Source organism: Elgaria multicarinata, chromosome 12 (assembly GCF_023053635.1).
Source record: "Elgaria multicarinata webbii isolate HBS135686 ecotype San Diego chromosome 12, rElgMul1.1.pri, whole genome shotgun sequence".
Lineage (NCBI taxonomy): Eukaryota > Metazoa > Chordata > Lepidosauria > Squamata > Anguidae > Elgaria > Elgaria multicarinata.
The window spans coordinates 9,303,883-9,325,381 of record NC_086182.1 but is presented as its reverse complement, the minus strand read 5'-3'; the positions used below and the strand labels follow the sequence as shown (position 1 = coordinate 9,325,381).

General features: G+C 43.7%; 1 protein-coding gene across 2 annotated transcripts in view; it reads left to right on the top strand.

Annotated features, from left to right (window-relative positions):
- Positions 1-21,499, top strand: part of PLEKHA2 (pleckstrin homology domain containing A2) — a 95,471-nt gene that overhangs the window by 34,801 nt on the left and 39,171 nt on the right. For both annotated transcript variants that reach the window (XM_063139283.1, XM_063139284.1), the window contains exons 3-5: positions 1,484-1,540; positions 8,203-8,251; positions 11,129-11,226. In XM_063139283.1, the coding sequence (XP_062995353.1) occupies positions 1,484-1,540; positions 8,203-8,251; positions 11,129-11,226 (204 nt within the window). The remainder of the gene's footprint in view (positions 1-1,483; positions 1,541-8,202; positions 8,252-11,128; positions 11,227-21,499) is intronic.

Sequence of the window (21,499 nt, the reverse complement as noted above, 5' to 3'; positions counted from 1 at the left end):
AGGAAAATACTACTACTACTACTACTACTAATAATAATAATAATAACAACAACAACAACAATTCATTTATTTCTTACCCGCCTCTCCCTCTGGATTGAGGCGGGGAACAACAACAAATATCAAAATACTATAAAATATATAAATCCGATTAAAAACATATAAGACTACTACAATATTAAAATAACAGCCAGACGTTTTTAAGAGATCTGTAAAGACTGATCTCTTCCAGCAGGGTAGGCCTGCCAGAAGAGATCAGTCTTTACAGTTTTTTTAAATTCAGAAAGACTGTTGAGTTGGTGGATCTCTCCTGGGAGGCCATTCCACAGTCTGGGGGCGGCAGAAGGAAAGGTCCTCTGAGGACCAGTTGCCAGCCTAGTTGTGGCTGACTAGAGTAAAACCTTCCCAGAGGACCTGAGTATGCGGGGCGGATTGTATGGGAGAAGGCGATCCTGTAGGTAGCCTGGACCCAAACCATGTAGGGCTTTAAAGGTAATAACCAACACTTTATACTTCACTCGGAAACTAATTGGCAGCCAGTGAAGAGATTTTAAAGTTGGTGTAATATGATCACCTCTAGGTGTACTGGTGACCAACCTGGGTGCCATATTTTGAACTAGTTGACGTTTCTGGACTAGGCACAAAGGTAGCCCTATGTAGAGCGCATTGCAAAAGTCGACCCTCGACGTTACCAGCGCGTGCACTACCGTCTTTATGTCTTCCAACTGTAGGAAGAGGCCGAAGCTGATAGTAGGCACTCCTGGCTGTCACATCTATTTGGGCTGTCATTTGCAGCGATGGATCCAGAAGCACCCCCAAGCTGCAAACGCAGTCTTTCAGGGGGAGTGTAACCCCATCCAGAACTGGTTGACATACCTCTAAACCCAGGTCAGGGCCTTTGACAACAAGCATCTCCATCTTGTTTGGATTCAGCTTCAGTTTGCTTTTCCTCATCCAGCCCAGTACTGCCTCCAAACATTCATTCAGAGGAGAGACACTATCCTTAGCTGATGCTGTTGTCGAAGGCATAGAGAAGTCTATTTGGGTGTCATCAGCCTACTGATAGCACCCCGCCCCATGCCTCTGGGTGATCTCTCCCAGCGGTTTCATGTAGATGTTAATCTGCATTGGAGATAGAAAAGGCCAATTAGTGATGCAGCAAGGTAATTTAGACCCTGGACTTAATGCTCTCACAGGCCTGCCTTTTAGACAGCCATGTGAAAGACAGGCGTGTGAAAGTGAGGCGGTGGTAATGGGGGTGGGGTGTCTGTGGATAATTAGTACTAAAGACTCTGTGAAAGTCTATGAATGTGTGAAAGAAGTAGTAAAAGAATTAACTGAGCCAGATTCTCCGCTTCTCAGTTTTATCCTCTTCCTGACCACTAGGCATCACTACTTCTAAATAAATAAGGGGAGAGTTTGGCCTGTTTGTTGGTGGCTTCGTGATTGATTGATTCATTGATTGATGTTTTTAAATGAATTTCAGAACCTGGCTGTAGGGGCGAAAGCAGTTGGATCTTTACAGCTGACCTACATCTCTAAGGTAAGCTCAAGGTGGAGATAGGATTGCCACGTAAGTGGTTAGGCCTCACAGTTGAATTGTCATGGCCTTGTTTTTTTCTGTTTTAAACCATCCACTTCGTTGCCTCGTAACAAAGTGAGGACGTAACAGTTAGAGGAAAAGCCACCCTGGGTGGATGGACAACCATAAGCTCCCTGACCAGGAACTGCATCATTTCTGTACAGTGCCTTAGGCACACCGATGGTGTGGAGCAGTGGTTCCCAAACTTTTTCAGGTCACCGCCCCCTTGGTTCCACAAACTCATGCCCAGCGCCCCCCTACCCTACACTATAAAAATAGTGGTTTTCAACGACCCACCAAGGAAGATAATAACAATAAAATTCAAAACAGTAACAATTAATTGAATACTTTATTCAAAATCCAATTGGTGTACCCTGCCATGCTGGCTGCAAACAGAGGCATTCGCTCTCTTTTCCCTTGGCAATGCTGGGGCAGATGCTTCCCATTTAGAGGGGATTCTAGGAGTTGAAGGACTTTTTTCTGTCTAAACATGCATAAAATTGTGCCTTTAACTTATCATGTCACACTAGCATGAATACAGGAATCAAATAAGATTTCCTTCTTCAGTGGAACACACTTACTTAGGAGTAAGCACCATTTTGTTATAGGAAAGGATAATGTATTTTAATTAAAAATTTAAAATAATTATCTGCCACCTGGTACAGAGTTTTCCTATGAAAAATCTGGCTGGGACTGAAGTAGAGGGGCACTAATTTTACTGTACTTATTGTCTTTAAATATGGTTAAATATCCCACAGTTACCTTGCTATTCTATTTCTACAATTCATTTTCTCCTGTCTTTTCTTCACCCTCTCTTCGTTTTCAGGCTGAATCCTATGCACATTTACCTCAGAGTAAGTTCTATTGATCTCAGTGGGGCTTACTTCTGAGTAGACATACTTAGGATTGTGTCGCAGCTCTGTTTTTATGGTGACACAAGATACACACATACCATGTTTACCAAAAGAACGCTTGAAAAAAGGGGGTTGGACACCCTGAAATAAGCAAGGGCAGATAGGAATTGTTTCAGCAAGCATTCTGGAAAAAGGTGCTGCTGAATCTTCTTTAGCCAGGAAGGACCTGGGGAATTGCAATTCTCTCTCCCACCCCCTTTTCTTTTCTCTCCCAATCCTGTTGTAGTCTAGATTTTTTTGGGGGTGGGAGCACACACACAGACACACAGCATCTCTCTCTCTTTCTCCAACCCCCCCTCCCCCCAAGCCTCACAATAGCTGCCGGGCTGATTACGACAGGAGGGCAGCAGCTCAGAGGAGAGATGGCCCCAATCTGCAACTCCTGACAGGGGAAGGGAGCCTGGTGATACCTTGCAGCAGCACAAGCAGTCCTGCTCCCCACCCAGCCTGCCGGCTGACTGCTGTTCTTGGCAGCTGCTCTGCCGCCCGCTGTCCTCCACATGCTCCTTCCTCTCCGCCACATGGCTGCTGCTCCCGCCTTGTGCAGCAACTATTGCGAGAGGTCTGCCGGGGCAGCTTGTAGAAGGGAGCAGCTCTGGCCGAGGGAGCGAGCGGGTGGCGGTGGCTCCAGCAGGAAAGAAGCCCTGGGCCCTCCTAGGCAGGAGAAGAGTGGGTAGAGCAGCTGAATTCGCCGCTGTTTCCTGCTCTGCTGCCTCCTGTGGGTGCTTCCCCCACCCCCTACTTCTGGTGGGGCCGCTGTGGGCTTGAGATAGGAGGAGAGAGCAGCTGTGTGAGTGAGGAAGTCCTTCCTGAGCAGGAGCGGTGTGGGGAGAGCAGCTGAATTTGCCGCTCTTTCCTGCTTGGTCCCTGGGTTTTAGGACCATCTGAGAGACCACCTTGAGTGCCCCCCTGCCGCCCCTTTGCCTGTTAGCGCCCCCTGCCAGCGCCCCCTGCCATCCCTTTGCCTCTTAACGCCCCCCTATGCAATCCTACCGCCCCCAAGGGGGCAATACCGCCCACTTTGGGAACCAGTGGTGTGGAGTATTCCCCCCTTTATATTGTGAATATCAACAAAACAGAACAGAAAATACATTGTGTAAAGGGGAAAAAATTACATATATAGGAATATCATCTATTTTTCATCATGTGTACCGTTCATTCAAAAAGAAAAAAAAGGGAGAGAGTTATACATAAGTTTCACGATAAGCAGGCCAGATATCCAGGTATTTATCCACTTCCAAGTTACACCTATATAACACCCGTTCAAAAGCTGATTGTGTTGTTAGGTCCTGATGGTGATGAGTAAGTACTCGTTATCAGTAACGAAGGCGTCCGCAGCTAGAAACACAACACAACGGTGGCCATTGGGGCAAGTCTGTTTCAAATTGACCAGCCAAGCCTCGTAAGTCGTTCCTCCTTTTTGCACAGGCATCAATTGGGGAAAGTTTTATTTCTGAGAGGGAGGAGGAGGGAGGCAGAGCTACACCCTGCTGCAGAGGCAGGGATGGAATCCCGGCCCTGCACCGTGTAGGAGCCAGGGCCAAGCCTGGCACTTCAAAAACTATTATTATGATGATATACCAACTGAGCCCTTATCTGGATGGAGATAGCTTAGCTACAGTTATCCATGCTCTCATAGCCTCTCATTTGGATTACTGCAACGCATTATACAGGGGGCTGCCTTTGAAAACAGTGCGGAAACTTCAACTGGTACAAAACAGGGCAGCACATTTGCTATCAGGGACTGGCCGACGAGACCACATCACACCAGTCCTTTTCCAGCTTCATTGGCTGCCAGTCCAGGTCCGGGCCCAATTCAAAGTGCTGGTATTAACATTTAAAGCCCTAAACGGCTTGGGGCCAGGCTATCTGAAGGAATGCCTCCTCCCGTATGTACCTGCCCGGACCCTAAGGTCATCCTCAGGGGCCCTTCTCCAGGAGCCCCTGCCAAAGGAAGTGAGGCAGGTGGCAACCAGGAGGAGGGCCTTCTCTGCTGTGGCAGCCCGGCTGTGGAATAAGCTCCCTAAGGAGGTTCGCTTGGCACCTACACTATATTCTTTTAGACGCCAGGTGAAGACCTTTTTATTCTCTCCGTATTTTAACAGTCTATAAATTAATTTTAACTTTGCTGTTTTAAATTTGTATTCCTGCACTGCTGCTGATTTTATCCTGGTTGTGCTTTTATATTGTATTTTATATTATGGTTTTATACTGTTGTTTTATAGTTTGAATGGTTTAAATTTGTGTGAACCGCCCAGAGAGCTTCAGCTATTGGGTGGTATCGAAATGCAATCAATCAATCAATATATTTATATAACTCTCCATAGCCAAAGCTTTTTGGGTGGTTTACAAAGATTAAAACACTGAACATTAAAACTGAGATACAAAATTTAAAACCATACAAAACATAAAAGCAGATTAGATCATACCCATTTAAAACAACTATTCTGGGTCAGTTAAAACTCAACATATGCTGTTAAATGCCTGGGAAAGGACAAAAGTCTTGACCTGGCGCCGAAAAGATAATAATGTTGGTGCCAGGTGGGCCTCATCAGGGAGATAATTCCATAGTTGGGGGGGGGCACCACTGAGAAGGCCCTCTCCCTCGTTGCCATCCTCCGAGCTTCCCTCGGAGTAGGCACCCAGAGGAGGACCTTAGATGTTGAGCATTTATCCATTTATTCAAAGCCCAACTTTCTAGTCCTTTGGATTACAGAGCTTGCAGTTGAGTGCCCAGTATCTTCTCTTCTCTCTGCCCACCGAAATGCCCCCTCTCTCTGAGGTTGCTGTTCCAAGCTTGGAGGGCAGCCAGCGCGTTTCTTTCCATGCTGACTGGGGGGGGGGGGGAGGCCGATCTCTGACCCCCTCTGAGGTTGGTGTGCTGTCTCTGACCTCGGAGGGGGGGGGGGAAATCCCCAGTATCCTATGGGCCTGACAACAATGTCTTGGGGCCTCAGGATTGCTCCCTAAGCCAGACATCTCCAGGCTAGCCATGCTGGCCGGGAATGATTGCAGTTGCAACCCAACACATCTCAAGGGTGCTAGGTTGCGGAAGGGTGCCACAGGGTTGTTGTGAGACCGAAAGGTGGGGCGGGGGAGGGGAGCGCATCATTTAGCCCGCCCCAATCTCTGTGGGGGAAGGGCAGGATAAAAGTGTAACAAATAAAAAATAAATTAAAGATAACAAGCAGTAATTACAGGAGGAGGCGGCACTAGGTCACCGGGCCTATCCCTTTCTGCTGAGTTAATTGTCCCGCAAATCCAGCTAGCTTTATCTTCTTATCGTTTTTGTAAACTATTTTAATTACAGTATTAACCCTTCCTAAATGGGACAGATGCTGGGCTGGCTTGAAGGTTGGCAACGTTGTGGGCCGTGGGTTGTTCTCCGCCCTACGTATGTAGATTAAAGAGGACTCGGTCGCTTCCAGAAGAATGCAGAGTTCTGTCTGGGATCTCGGGAGTGGGAGGGTTGCCTTCTTCCCTGGATTTTGTACAGTGCTGCTGCTCCTTCTAGGAAAGGGTTCCTTGCATCTTTAATAGTTCCATGATAAGCAGAAATTTAATAGGTGCAGCCTTTCCTCCTCTTTTGTGCTGGGGAAGGTTTCAGTCGCTGTCTGCCTGCCTTGTCGTGCACCTAAAGCCACAAAAATCCTGTCCCCTCCTCAAAATTAGCTACTGAGCCATATACACAGTTAGGTTATTATCCTATAAAGCCCTAAACAATTTAGGACCAGCATACCTAGCAGACCGCCTTCCCTTATATACACACAGACAACAGTTATGATCTTCAGATTAGGTCCTTCTGGCCATTTCGAAAGGAATGGAAGGTTGCCATGAAGAACCTTGGCGGCGGGGCCTTCTCTGTAGCGGCCCCCGCCCTCTGGAAAACCATCCCTTGTGTGGTTCGGGAGGCGTAAAATGTAACCTCCTTTAAATACCTCCCTCTTCGCACAGGTTTTCCCTGGACTGTAATTTACCTGATTTTATATTGCATTCTTAAGCTTTTAACATTTTAAATTTATTGTATACTTATTGTATTTTTATGGTTTTAATTATGCACTGCTCAGCTATTGGGGAGTATAAAAATGTAATAAATCTATATAAATAAAAATGTAAATGTTCGTTCGAAACAGATGTTATATCTCTGAAAGTTCTTCACCGATTGCTTTGAAATTTTGACACAACGTTGCATTTGAATACGCGAGCGTTGTTATGTAACTATGTTCTATATGGGGTCAAAAGTTTGTCTTAAAATCAAAGAAATAGGCCTCCTCAAAACCAGTTCTGCTGATCATTGTGACATCGCCAACCAGTAGGCCAATCCACTGCCTCTGCCTCCTCTCCTATTTGCATGTTCTCTCCTATTTGCTCTTATAGGTCATTGTGACATTGCCAACCAGTAGGCCAATCCACTGCCTCTGCCTTCTCTCCTATTTGCATGTTCTCTCCTATTTGCTCTTATAGGTCATTGTGACATCGCCAACCAGTAGGCCAATCCACTGCCTCTGCCTCCTCTCCTATTTGCATGTTCTCTCCTATATGCTCTCATAGGTCATTGTGACATCGCCAACCAGTAGGCCAATCCACTGCCTCTGCCTCCTCTCCTATTTGCATGTTCTCTCACAATTGGCTGAGTGAATATAGATGTTACACCTGTGACAGTTACACGTTCTGAAGAAAGGTAACTGCCAGGAGTTTCCACTAACCTCATCACCGTAAAAACATCCTTTTTAAAAAACCAAACAATCTGCTTTACTTCATCCAAATAATACCTCGCAGAAGATCACACTTAGGTCATCGTACTCGCAGAGCGGAAGCACTGCGACGAGAAATTGCAAATCAGACTGAGGAAGAACGGGCATCAGCAAACGAGAAAAAAAGAAAAAGAATGCCTCAAATACGTGAATCACGATTGGCTGAGTGAACGAGCTATTCTTGCGGCCAAGAACAAAAACGTCTACGAACTTAACAATATTATTCAATCTAACATTCAAAGCGAGGCAGTCACATACAAGTCCATCGACACTGTTGTGGAAGCAGATGAAGCGGTTAATTATCCAACAGAATTTTTGAATTCACTTGATCTGCCAGGGATGCCACCGCACGTACTGCAATTGAAAATCGGCCTGCCAATTATCATGTTGCGAAATATCAACCAGCCAAAACTTTGCAACGGCACGCGGCTTGCAGTAAAAAAATTACTGAGCAACGTCATAGAAGCAACAATCTTGACAGGACCTTTCAAAGGTGAAGATGTCCTCATTCCTCCCATTCTTATGATTCCAACAGATATGCCATTTCAATTTAAGAGATTGCAATTCCCAATTCGATTGGCGTTTGCAATCCTCATCAACAAAGCTCAGGGCCAATCTTTAGAATTGTGCGGTTTAGATCTAGACACAGATTGCTTCTCACATGGACAATTATATGTTGCGTGTTCTAGAGTCGGCAAACCAGACAATCTCTATATCTACACAGACAATGGAACAACTAAAAATATTGTATATCCACAAGCATTGTGAAATTAAACATATTAGAAACATCCGCTTTGTCTTTTCTTTCTTTTCAATTTAACCAGACTGAGCCACAGCAACGCGTGGCAGGGTACAGCAAGTAAATAAATAAATAAATAAATAAATTGTTGGCAGCTTACCACTGCAACAAAATTATTCGGGCTGCATCTCATTCTCATTCACCCTTCTCTTGCAGGTCAGTGTGGCTACTCCAAAACAAAAGCCCAAAACACCTTTCTGTTTTGGTAAGTATACGTCATGGGGAAGAAGGGCACAGGCTTGTTAGCACATGCATGTATATCCCATGATTGGCGTGGTTTTCAAAATTAGCAGCTGGCTCCTGAACTGACTCCTTTGGGAAGCACTGCGTGCAAGGAAACGTCGGATGACATGTGACTTTTGACCAGAGATAGCTCATTTGCATATGCAAGATCACTTGCTGTTCCTTGCGCTCATTAAATGGTGAATGTGGCATTGTGAATGGACCTACCTTATGTAGGTTGTGAACCGCCCAGAGAGCTTCGGCTATTGAGCGGTATAAAAATGCAATAAATAAATAAATAAATAATAAATAGAGGTGCAAGAACGTTGCCATAATCACAACGGTGATTATTTAATCACAACAGTGATTAAAAAATCACTCTATTGCCATTTCTTGGTAGCAGAGGAGAGCCCCTACTCCAAGTTAGATGGTTTTGGGGTAGGAGTTTTTGAATCAGTTTTGTTCCATGGCTTGAAGGCCTGTGATCCTCCAAACCGTGGGCTTAATTCATTACTTCTTATTTGAATCAGGGTGTTGCATCTGAACTAGCAAACAATGTTTTTTGAGTGATCCTTCCAAAATAGGAAGTAGTTAAGTCCCACGTCTTAAGAGAAGGGACTCCAAGCTGTGGTCGCTTGGAGGTGGATTCAGGACCCTTCCTCTGCCACACGCTGGTTTCGTGATCTTGGTTCCCTCATTTGTAAACTCAGCTTCCAACCGCTGGGAATTGCACCCAGCCGCACCTCTGGCTTCTGAGATTTCAGCATCCTTTCCCTTCCACACACTTCCAAGCCTGTCTTTGGAGCCATAAGGCACAGGGTGGGTAACCTCTTTCAGGCCAAGGCCCAAATTCAATTTCAGAGAAGCTTTTAGGGGCCAAGTTCCAGTGGTGGGTGGGGCCAAAGGAAAATGGGCTGGGTCTAAAACACAAAACATACCAGCATATTTTAAGCTTAAGTAGGGTGACCATACGGAAAGGAGGACAGGGCTCCTTTATCTTTAACAGCTGCATAGAAAAGGGAATTTCAGCAGGTGTCATTTGTATGCACGCAGCGTCGCGTGAAATTCCTTCTTCATCCCAACAGTTAAAGCTGCAGGAGCTATACTAGAGTGACCATATACAAAAGAGGACAGGGCTCCTGCAGCTTGAACTGTTGGGATGAAGAGGAAATTTCACCCGGTGCTGCGTGCATACAAATGACACCTGCTGAAATTCCCTTTTCTAGACAACTGTCAAAGATACAGGAGCCCTGTCCTCCTTTCCGTATAGTCACCCTACCTTAAGCACTTGCTGCCAGTCACTAAGCGCTAACCCTCAAAAGTCATTGTGCAGAATAAATGAACGATTCCTTTTATTTATCTATTTATCTACAATATTCATATACCGCTCAATATCTAAAACAGATTCCAAAGCGGTGAACATAGGTGTAAACAGTAAAAAGAATGAAGATTTTAAAAGCAAATTAAAATTGTTCAGTCTTGAGTGTCGGGGCTAGGAGCCCACCCTCTGGAAGTGCCAAATGGCTAAGGGCAGCGAATAGATTGAAATCAGGATGGTTTCCAAGAGGGCAAATACCCTCCAGAAATGAGTTCTTCTCATCAGTGGTGAGGAACTTGTGGGTGGAGTGCCGATTCCATCAGCCCTAGGCTATGCCAGTGGTGAGGCATGATGGAAGTTGCAGGCTGCAGTCGGAGAATACCTGCAGGGGCATGCTTCCTCCATCCCTGCTTTGCATCAGCATGTGATGACGGTCTGGCCCACCTAGGATGCCAGTTCAGCCAGCTGTAGTTCATCAGATAGCCTCCCCCTACCCCCAACTGCTAATCTTTTGGAGGTTTTCCAGCTTTTGCATTCCCCCCCCCCCCCCCAAATTCTAAAAGGTTGAAATGCTGGCAGTAAGAGCTTTAAGCTACAATATGCTGGTATTTTTCGAATTCTTGAGTTCACCTGCTTTGCCTTTGGCTGCCGCCCACCACTGGAACGCAGCCCCCGAGAGAGCTTCTCTGAAATTGAATCCGGCCCTCAGGCTAAAAGAGTTTCAACACCCCTGACTTACAGAAAGTAAAACAGAGCTGGCCTGGTGAGCCTCCCTGGGTAGGTAATTCTACGACTGGGGTGCCACTACTGAGAAGGACCTACATCTTGCAGTCCTCTGCTGGACCTCAGATGGTGGAAGTATTTGCAGCATGGTCTTCTCAGAGAATCTCAGCCTGGGGCAGCAGAGGGAATTTGATACCTGTGGAACCCCTCCCCCCCGTCCCCCCCAAAGGCTGAGAGGCTGGTGCAGAGATCAAACGTCGCCATTCCCTTAAACCAGTGGTTCCCAAAGTGGGCGGTATTGCCCCCTTGGGGGCGGTGGGATTGCATAGGGGGGCGTTAAGAGGCAACGGGGTGGCAGGGGAGTGCTAAGAGGCAAAGGGGCAGCGGGGGGGGGGGGGCGCTTGAAGTGGTCTTTTCCAAGAAGCGCCTCTCCAATAGGTCTTAAGACTGAGGGACATTTTTATGGGAGAAGGTAGTTTGGTCCCAAGCCATATAGGGGAAGAATCCACACATGTATTAATACCGTTTAAGAAGAGTCCTTTTAATGGTGAATTGAAATGTTTCAAAAGCACCAAAACGCTAATGAAGAGACATACCCTGCTTGGTGTGCCCCACCATGCCGGCTGCAAAACAGAGGCGCTCGCTATCTTTTCCCTCCCTCCCTCGGCAAGCCTGCGGCAGGTGCTTCCCATTTAAAGGGGCCGCACGCAGGGGGCACTGGGCATGAGCTTGTGGAACCAAGGGGGCGGTTACCTGAAAAAGTTTGGAACCACTGCCTTAAACGATGCCGAATTTTGACACTGATCTCTGTGTTTGCAGTTATCAATGCGTTGTCTCGGCGATATGTCTTGCAAGCCAACGACCAAAGGGATCTGCAAGACTGGGTGGAGGCACTAAATCGGGTCAGCAAGATTACGGTAGGTTTGGCCCGTGTGTGGCTTCCAGGCTCTGTGGGAGGGGGTGGCGCTTCACTCCTACCTAATACTGTTCAATTAGACAGAAGGAGGTCGTTCGGTTCTCCTCGATGCTGGTCTTGTCTCAGGGCTGGTCTCCTGGGGGCGGAGCTGGACGCCATGATGGGTAAGATTTCTTCTTGAGACGCCCGTACGGGGAGATCTGAGAACTTAATTATCTCATTCAAAAAGGCATGGGTCGTCAATGAAAATGAAGGGAAATGATTATGACTTTTAAGTAAGGGTGAAAATCTTGTTTTTGGAAGCAGAATCAGTATAAGGAGGGAGAAAAGCAGCCCGGTGTTTCTGGCTGTACATTAGTCAGACGGAACGGAGAGGGGAGCGATGAAAATGAAACTGGCTTTGTGAATGTCAGAGCTCTTTCGTATCCCAGTCTGATAAAGACGGTGAATTACACTCCTTATCTGAGAAGAATGTCTAATTGGCAGTAAATTCACCCTTTAAAAAGCATCGAAGGAGGAAGTGTTTATCTGCGTAGAAAAAGAGACGGTGCGGAGTGTATACGGGACATTAAGTGAGAGTCAAAAATAGATCCATGCCGAATGTTAGAAAATAATAATAAAAAAACCCTGGGAAGGCTACAAAACGTCCCTCTAATCATAATTTGGCCTGTCTTGAGAAACTGTCTACAGAAGAAGTTACACAAAGTAGTGGAAGTGAAAGCGAGAGCGGCAGTTCTGTCAAGATGGCGGAGAAACCTGGCACGGTGCCAACTTCAACTACAATGGAAGATCTGAAGAGGTTGATTTTGGACAGTACAGCAACGCTGAGTAAGAAGATGGATGTAAATGCAAAGAAGGCAGATCAGAGGATGGGGGTGCTCGCGGACAAGATTGCCCAGAATGACAGAGCTATAAAGATGCTAGATGCTGAAGTAAAATTAGTGGAGAAAAGGCAGGATGTCTTTGAAAAAGGCTGTGAGGTGGTTCCAAGATCAAGAATTAAAGTTGATCCAATTGCAGGATCAGGACCGACGTTCCAACCTACGAATTAAAAACTTTGTTGAAGAACCAGCAGAGGATTTGAGAAAAATAATTCTGAAATGGTTCAATGATATGATGCCTGATCTGGATATAAAAGACTGACCTGGAAAGGATCCACAGAGTGGGAGGAGCAAATTATAGAGGAACCAAGGACATTCTTGTGAAATTTGGCAGTTATTACAAAAAGGAGCAAGTGATGAAGAAATTGAGGTCCATGGCCATGATAAAATATAAAGGCAAAGCAGTGCAAGTATTCAACGATCTTTGTCAGCAAACACTCCAATGGAGACGCAGCGTTAAGCAAATAACTGAAATGTTAACAAGAAGCGCAATAAAATATGCTTGGGGTTACCCTGTTTTCTTAAAGTTTTCTTATGGTGGGAGTCAATACAGAGTAACTTCTTTGGATCAAGGCAAGGAGTTGCTGAAGAGTCTGGGTTTATCTAAGGAAGCAAGTCTTGGAGCTGAAGTTGGAAACGGAGCTGAAGCGGGGGCATCTGGGATGGGGTAAAATGTTGAATGGTTATGAGATAATAATACATAAAAGCTGTTAAGTATGGAGATCTTGCCGCTCAGGCGGAGCGCTGCCTCCCCCCCTCCCTTAAGGTAGTTAATGGCCGGAGTGGTAGACTTACAGGGATATGGGGGGGGGAAGGAGGTGGGGGGATGGGAGATTGGGGGGGTTTAATAGGGTGGGAGGGAGGGAGTTGAAGGGGGGTTCAGGGTTTGTGTTTTTTGTTGTTTATGTTTATGAGATGCAGAGCACACGGGATCGGAAGAAGAATCAAAAGAGTAAATATGGATAAAAAAATTAAAGTATCAACGCTTAATGTTAAAGGTCTGGGGGCAGTCGTGAAAAGGAGGAGAATAGAACAAATGTTAAATAAAGAAAGATCTGATATTATTATGATGCAAGAAACACACCAAAAATTTGATGGCGTAAACGAAATACGGACAAAGTGGTCAGTCTATTATGAAAAGTCATTGGGGACATCAAAAAAAAAATGGAGTGGCAATTTTGATTTTAAAAAAAAGGGGATTTATATTAAAAACTATAAAAAAGGATGATAATGGTAGATATCTTATGATAAAGGGACAAATTGAAAATGAATCATATACATTAGTTAATGTTTATGCCCCCAATGAGAGACATAGAGAGTTTTTTATGGAATTATTTAAAGAAATAGAGGAGTTTAGGGAGGGGCAACTTATTTTAGCTGGGGATTTTAATATGGTAATGGATAATAGAGTGGATAGGTCAAACCCCACTAATGCGGAAAAGGGAAATAATATTACTATATTAAATAAACTAGTAAAAGAAAAAGATTATGTAGATTGTTGGCGTTTACTGAATAGGTCGAACCCTGGCTTCTCTTACTACTCCTCAGTTCATCATACATACTCTAGAATAGATTATATATTGGTTTCAAAAGAGTTTGCAAGTAAGGTATGTAAAATGGAAATGGGGGTAATAAAGGTAACAGACCATGCATTGCTAAGTTTAGAGTTCACAGTTAGAAAGAATTATAAAGAAGCGTTTAGGTGGAAATTAAACACAAAACTTTTGAAGTACAATAAAGTGGTAGAAAAAATGCAAAGAGAACTGACAGAGACTTGGGAAATTAATGAGAAGGGAGGAACGTTAAGGGCAGTAGTTTGGGATACCATGAAGGCAGTAACAAGAGGGATATGTATTAGAGAAATGTGCAATTTAAGGAGGCAACAAATAGCAGAGCAGGAAAAATTGGAGGAAGAGATTAAGAAATTGGAGAAAGATTATTGGCAATTTAAAAATAAATATAAATTAATAGAAATACAAGCAAAGAAAAAGCAATTAGAAAATTTAAATTTAGAGGAAGTTCAGAAAAATTGAATATATATGAAAAGGGAGTATTTTGAAAACAGCGATAGAAACTCTAGATTGCTTGCCAGACTCACACAAAAGGAAAAAGCCAGGAATGGGATAGGAATATTGAAGGATAAACAAGGGAATTATTGTCATATAATGAAGGGTAAAATAAAAATTTTCCAAGAATTTTATCAAGAATTGTATAAGGGTAAGGACACTCAAAAACAGAAGTTGGAAGCATATATAGAAAAGTATATAAAGAAGAGAATAAAAATAGAACATAAAGAGTTAATGGAGAAGGTAATAACGCAAAGAGAAGTAGAAGAAGTAATTGAGAATTTGAAAGTGGGTAAATCACCGGGGGTAGATGGTTTAGGCTCAGAATATTATAAGGTTTTTAAGACTTTTTTAGTACCGAAATTATTGAAGCTGTACAACTCCATATTGGAAGGAGAAAGAACACCAGAATCATGGGAACATTCATTAATAATTTTAATACCAAAACCAGACAAAGATTTGACTGTCCCTGATTCATATAGACCTATTTCATTAATAAACCAAGATGCTAATTTTTTTTTCAACTATTTTAGCAAGGCGGTTGAACAAATTTATAGATGAATACATAGGGGAGGATCAATGTGGATTTGTAGCAGGCAGACAAATGCACAATTTAGTGGGAAGAGTTTTAAATGTAATACAAGTGATAAATAAGGTTATCACCTGTATTACACCAGCTAAGGTTAAAGCTGGAATTTTGGCATTGGATATTTTTAAGGCTTTTGACTGTTTGAGCTGGCAAGCTTTAAAGATGGTTTTAAATAAAATGGGATTTGGAAATAAATTTAAAGCTATAATAGAACAGTTGTACTCTCAAAATACAGCTGTAGTGGTAGTGAATGATGGTGTGACGGATAAGATACGACTAGCCAGAGGGACAAGGCAAGGATGTCCACTCTCGCCGGTCCTGTTTGTAATGGTAATGGAATTATTGGCGAATGCAATACGAGAAGATGAGGAGATTGAAGGAATAGGTAGTATGAAAAAAATTAAACTGAATATGTTTGCACATGACACGCTGCTAACTATTAAGAATCCAATAGAAAAGATGGGGAGAATTAAACAGCAATTGAGAGAATTTGAGGATATTACTGGGTTAAGAATAAACTGGTCCAAATCAGAAATGATGTTGTTTAATTATACTAAAAAGGAAGAGAAGGATTGGGAAGAAAAGGGAAGAGAAATTAAGAATCAGATTAAATATTTGGGAATAAAAATTACGCAGAAGTTAGAGAGTTTGGAGAAAGAGAATTTAAATGTGTTAAAAAAAGAAATTTTAGCAAAATTGGAAAAATATAAAAGATTAAATTTATCCTGGTTTGGAAGAATAGCGTTAATAAAAATGAAGATTTTAGCAAAGATTAATTTTGTGTTTAGGATGCTACCAATAAAAATTTCAGAATTAGAGATAAAAAGTTGGCAAAGTATTATAAATAATTATTGTAATGATGATAAGAAAGCGAGGGTAAATAAAAGTAAATGGTATTTAAGTCAAAAAAAGGGAGGATTGGGTCTCCCAAATATTAAACTATATTATGTAGCTAACAGATTAAGACATATTGTGGAGGCAATTACAGGAATAGGAGAATTAGATTGGATGGAGGATAAAACTACAAGTAATATAGAGATTAATTTGGAAAATGTTTCTTTTAGGGAAGGGGGAAAAATGGGTAGAAAGTATAGATAACCCGCTTTTGAGGTCTCACTGGGAAATTTGGAATAAATATAAAGGGGAGCTGCTTCCAAGCGGCTCCCCTTTGTCACCGGTAATAATGTTAAAGAATTTCCCGGAGGAATTAAAGAGTAGATTAAGTAAAGTTTTAATAGAAAAAAATAAAATGAAATTAAGGGAATGGTTAAGAGGAATGAATACAAGAGAGGATATGGAAGAGGTCCTTAAAGATAAAAAATTAACTTGGTTAAATTATTGGCAATTAGAACAGTGGACGGAGATTGTAGAGAATTGACGAAGTTTGAGGAATTAATAGTTAAGAAAGAAAATGATAGGGAGAAAAGAACAGTGTTAAAAGGGTTGATGAGTGAAATATATAGAATACTGGTGGAGAAAGGGTTGATGGATAATTCAGGCAAAATGGTTTGGGAGACAGATTTGAATGTACAAATAGGACAACAGGGCTGGGAGGGACTATGGAAACAAAGAGTGTTGAGAAATATGTCAGTAAGAATAAAAGAGAATTATTTTAAAATTATATGGAGGTGGTACCTAACTCCGGTTAGATTGAATAAGATAAATAATCAGCAAACTGTTGGAGAGGATGTGGGAGTAAAGGAACGTATTTGCATATGTGGTGGGAATGTAACTATGTTCAGAAATTTTGGAAGATGGTGTTTTTGGAGATTGAAGAAATTGTGGAAATGAAGATAGAACGAACACCAAAAGTTGCATTTCTGTCACTATTTGAAGATTTAAAATGTAAAAAGGAAATCAAGGAATTGATACCGAATTTGCTGACTGCAGCAAGATTGATTGTAGCTAGGAACTGGAAGATTCAAGGGGAATATTCTATTGAAGAATGGTATAAAGAAGTATGGGATATAGCTATTAATGATAAATTGACATGTAATATTAAATGGAGAAGAGGTATAGCTAAATCAAATGATTTTGAAGGAATTTGGAAACAGTTCCTAATATTTGTGTTTTTTAAGGGAAGTGGGAAACCACCAGCAGAAGAAAGTATGAGATTTTGGAATCAGGAATGAGATCCCGAGGTGGGGGGTACACTTGTATGTTAATTTTGATTGTTATTTATATAAGATATTATGTATTCAACATTTCAATATTATGTAGTATAAAAATCAATTTTTTAAAAAAGGGCTGGTCTCCTTTTATGTCACTTTGGGATTTCAGTCAAATTTGGCGATGGGGCAATTTGACTAAAACCCTGAAATGAAAAGGTTGGAGAGGGTGGACCAACTTAAATTCCAGCATAGGGAGGGCTTCTTCACTACTCATCCCCCGCTTTTTATTTTCTTAATTTGTCTTTACTTTCTAAAGAAAAAGCAGGAGGTTAAGAAGAAGCCCCTTCCTCTCCCCTGAAACAGTTTTCGGTGTCAAATTGCAACCTCAAAATAGTTCCAGAACAAATGTGATCTTCTCTAGAGACTTGAGCGATTTTGTTGTTATGCCTTTTCTTTTGGGTGTTCCTAATGAACTGTCCAAGATAGAGCAACCTTCCCCAACCTTGTGCCCTGGTGTAAACCTGGAAGACTACAACTCCCATCTTCCCTGGCCATGCTGGCTGGGGCTGATGGGTGTTGATGTCCAGAACATCTGGAAGGCCCCAGATTGGGGAAAGCTGGCCAGTACAGGCCAGTGTTCTGTTTCCTACAGTGACCAACCAGACCTCACTCTGTAAGAACTCTATATCGTGTGAATAGTTGCCTGCCACTACAAATACAACTTCCTTTCCATGGGTTACACATGGATTTATTGCAGGGGTGAGCGACTTGAGGCCCTGTGTTGAGTTTGGTTCCTGGATCTGCCAGGTCCAAGCCATCAATCACACATATGGCGCTTCTGCTCACAGCACCATCCGTGTGATTGATGACTTGGACTTGGCAGAACCAGAACCTAAACTTAACACAGGCCCTTCCAGATGTTTTGGCCTACATCTTAAGAACCTCAGAAGAGCCCTGATGCTGGATCAGACCAAGGGTCCATCTAGTCCAGCACTCTGTTCACACAGTGGACAAAAAGCTGTCGACCAGGGACCTGATGAGGCCTGCCTGGCGGCATTGTTATCTTCTCAGTGCCATGTTAAGACTTTCCTTTTCTCCCAGGCATTTAACAGCATATGTTGAGTTTTTCACTGACTCCAAAATGAGCTTTGGCCTGGCTGACTGTTTAAAAAAATGTTTTCAATGTTAGCTGTTTTTTTGTTTTTAATTTTCAAATTTTGTATATAGATTTTTAATGTTCAGTCTTTTTAATCTCATCTTTTGGTGCAACAGCACCCTCCCACTCGTGTTCCCCAGCAGGCTTACTGCCTCTAATACTGGAGGGAACACATCTTCCATGAGCCCTAGGCAGCATAGCCAGTTGTGAGGGCTGATGGGAGTTATAAGCCAAAACATCTGGAGGGCCGTAAGTTGCCCACCCCTGGTTTACACTCCCCTCCCCCTCCGCACACAACTCATGATAAGTGCTGTTCTTCAAGACTTACCCCCATTTTGGGGTGATCACCTGGAATCAGGTGTATCTGAATTAACTCCCTTTACGGGGGGACAAAAACAATATCTGCTTTCTTTTAAGGGGAGAAACATATGTGGGATTTGATCACCTCAGCTGTAGGAATGCCTTGTGTTTAGGGGCCAGCTGAGATGGGTGTGTTCCCTTCCTTCAGTGTCTGCCGGGCCTCCACCACATCAAATGGAATCTGTGGGGGAAGGACGCCTTTCTGCCTGTGCCAACTAGGGCGGGTGGTTTGTGCCACTACAAACACTGCTGGCTAGGAGATCAAATGCCCCTACCTGCTGGCTCTTGCCGCCTATGCAGCTGTTTCCAGAGCTTGGCTTGCACTGGTCCTATTACAAAGCTGCAGCTGGAATGATCTAAGCCAAGTGGTCTTCCCCTTACCCCAGCTCTGTTCCAAGGAGCCCTGTGGTTCTGGGCATCACACTTCAAGAAGGATGCAGACAAGCTGGAGGGGGTTCAGAGGAGGGCAGTGAGGATGCTCAGGGGTCTGGAAACACTGAAAGAACTGGGCCTGTTTAGCCTTGAGAAGAGAAGACCGAGGGGAGACATGATTGCACTCTTCAGAGGAGGGCCGGGATCTCTTCTCGATCATCGCAGAGTGCAGGACACGGACTAATGGGCTCAAGTTACAGGAAGCCAGATTCCGGCTGGACATCAGGAAAAACTTCCTGACTGTTATGACCATAGAACCAATGACCTAGGGAGGTGGTGGACTCTCCCACCCTAAAGGCATTCAAGAGGCAGCTGGACAGCCATCTGTCAGGGATGCTTTAAGGTAGATTCCTGCATTGAGCAGGGGGTTGGACTCGATGGCCTTAGAAGCCCCTTCCAATTCTATGATTTTGTCAATGGCTCCCCGAATGAGAAGATCAGTAGGGGCAGGCAAGCTTTACCCTAAGACACAGCTTGTCTGCTATTACCCATCTTCCCCTGCATTGGGTGCACAAAAGAAAGGTAGATCTTGATCGCTCCACTACGCAGGAGAAGGGTGGGCAAAGGGAGATGTAGGGTGCTTCCAGGCGAAGCTTTTATTGTGCAATTGGCCTGCTTCGTTCATTAATTTTTTGCAGAGGACCCAGATGACGTCATCTCTCATTTGTAACCCTCTTGAGTTTTCCCACTGCTTCTTCCAAGGGACAAATGGCTGCGCAGCTGTATCCCTGGACGTGCCCATAGTGCAGGGCTGAAAAAACGGTGTCCCTCCAGATGTTGTTGGACTCCAGCTCCCATCAGCCCTAGCTATCGTGACCAATATTCATGGATGATTGGGATGATAGTCCCAAGATATCTGGGGTGGGGGGGGAGGTGTTCCCCACCCCTCTGCTGCAGTGGCTTCCTCCTCTCCCATTTTCTTGGGGCATTTCAAGCATAGGTCACCCATCTGTGGCAAGGGCATACCTGCAAGCAATGCAGGCAGTTAGAGCTTGGGGCATTTGGGGGCAGGCAGTCAAAGCCCTATGCCATGCATAGCCAGGCCAGATTTCACGTCTTCCTTCCCAGCTCAGTAGATTACAGGCAAAACCAGTACCCACCCTCAAGGACAAGAGGCATTCTCTCACTCTTTTGGTTGTTTTATTGACTAAGACATGGGTTCTCAACAAGGGGGGAATTCCCCCCCAGGGGGAAATTTTAGGGTTCCGGAGGGGGGGGAATTGGGACCACTATTCTGCAAAGTATGATGTCCTGTAGATTATGTCTTCCTACACATGTTATTAAAAACGTCCCAGAAAAGTGTCATGTCGTCCGCAAAAGCCAGGCCTTTGCTCTCCTTTCCCTCCCTCCCTTGCAATCCTAGAAGTTTCAAGCTTCCCATTTAAAGGGGCAAGGCAAAGCATGGGAGCTGAGAATGTAAAAGGGGCCATGCTTTGCGTTGCCCCTTTAAATGGAACTAATATAGAAAAAAATAAAAGATTTTCAATATTATACGCATATTATTTGGAATGCACCTTTTGAGTTAGACTATCTTGGGAAGGGGGGAATTATATTCTGAACAATGGTGAAAGGGGGGAATGGAAAAAAAAGGTTGAGAACCACTGGACTAAGAACTTCAGCGCCCATGCTGTGGCACGCTGGCCAAAGAGCTTGGCCACCGGGGCTTTAAATACTGTGTCGACTTGACAACAACTTCACAGATGCCTGACTTCCTCATACTTACCCACTCTGTAAAATAACCATGCTCCTTCTGAAACAGGAAGCTGTGCTCTATTACATGCCTATTTCCTGTTTCCCTGGCCAGGATCGCTGACTACTTCCTCCTTGAATTGCCCAAGCTTGGCTTTTGAGAATTGCTCGCTGTTCCAAAACAGCAAGCAATTCTCAAAAGCCAAGCTTGGGCAATTCAAGGGTGATTATCCTGAGAAATGAATCTGGAAGATTCTTCAAGTCAATATAGGGCTGAATCACACTTTGTGGGTTTGTGGTTTTTTAGATGAACATCTAAAAAAATCATCATACATTTTAGATGTACATCTCAACACTTCAGTTTTGACAACACTTGCCCCCACAGGGTCCTCTACCATCAACACCTCTGTGGGAAGAATTCCAGGAGAAGGAGAGAGCTAGATCAGGGTGACACCAGATACCTATTTGTCTTCCGCTGGGCACTCCCTGTCCCGAGGGCCATTTTCTACCTACTGCCCTGTGGGAAGAATCCTGACTATTTTTTTTAATGTTAATATTATCTAATTTTATTATTTTTATGTTACTTATAAGCTGCCTTGGTAGGATTTGTAACCAGGCTTATAACATACAACTGCAATGATAATAAAAAAGAATGTTTTACACATGCATTCAGTGGGGGTCAGAATATTAATTGGCAAATCCATAATTTGCACAAAGATCCTCAGAACTCACATTCTTACTGGAACAGCTGTTAACATCCCCACTTCCCATAGAACAGATTCATGCGGCCAGTATGTGGGTGTTTATCCGCTGGTCTAGTTGTGGGATTCGTGGATGTGCTGGGTTGGCCACTAGGGACAAACGGATGTTCGGTTGGATGGGATGTTCAACTTGATCCAGCAGGGTGTTATCACCTTTATCATTAGCGTGATGTGCAGAGAACTACTTCAATCTCTGCTCATATATTGGTTTGGCATACATTTGCTCTCA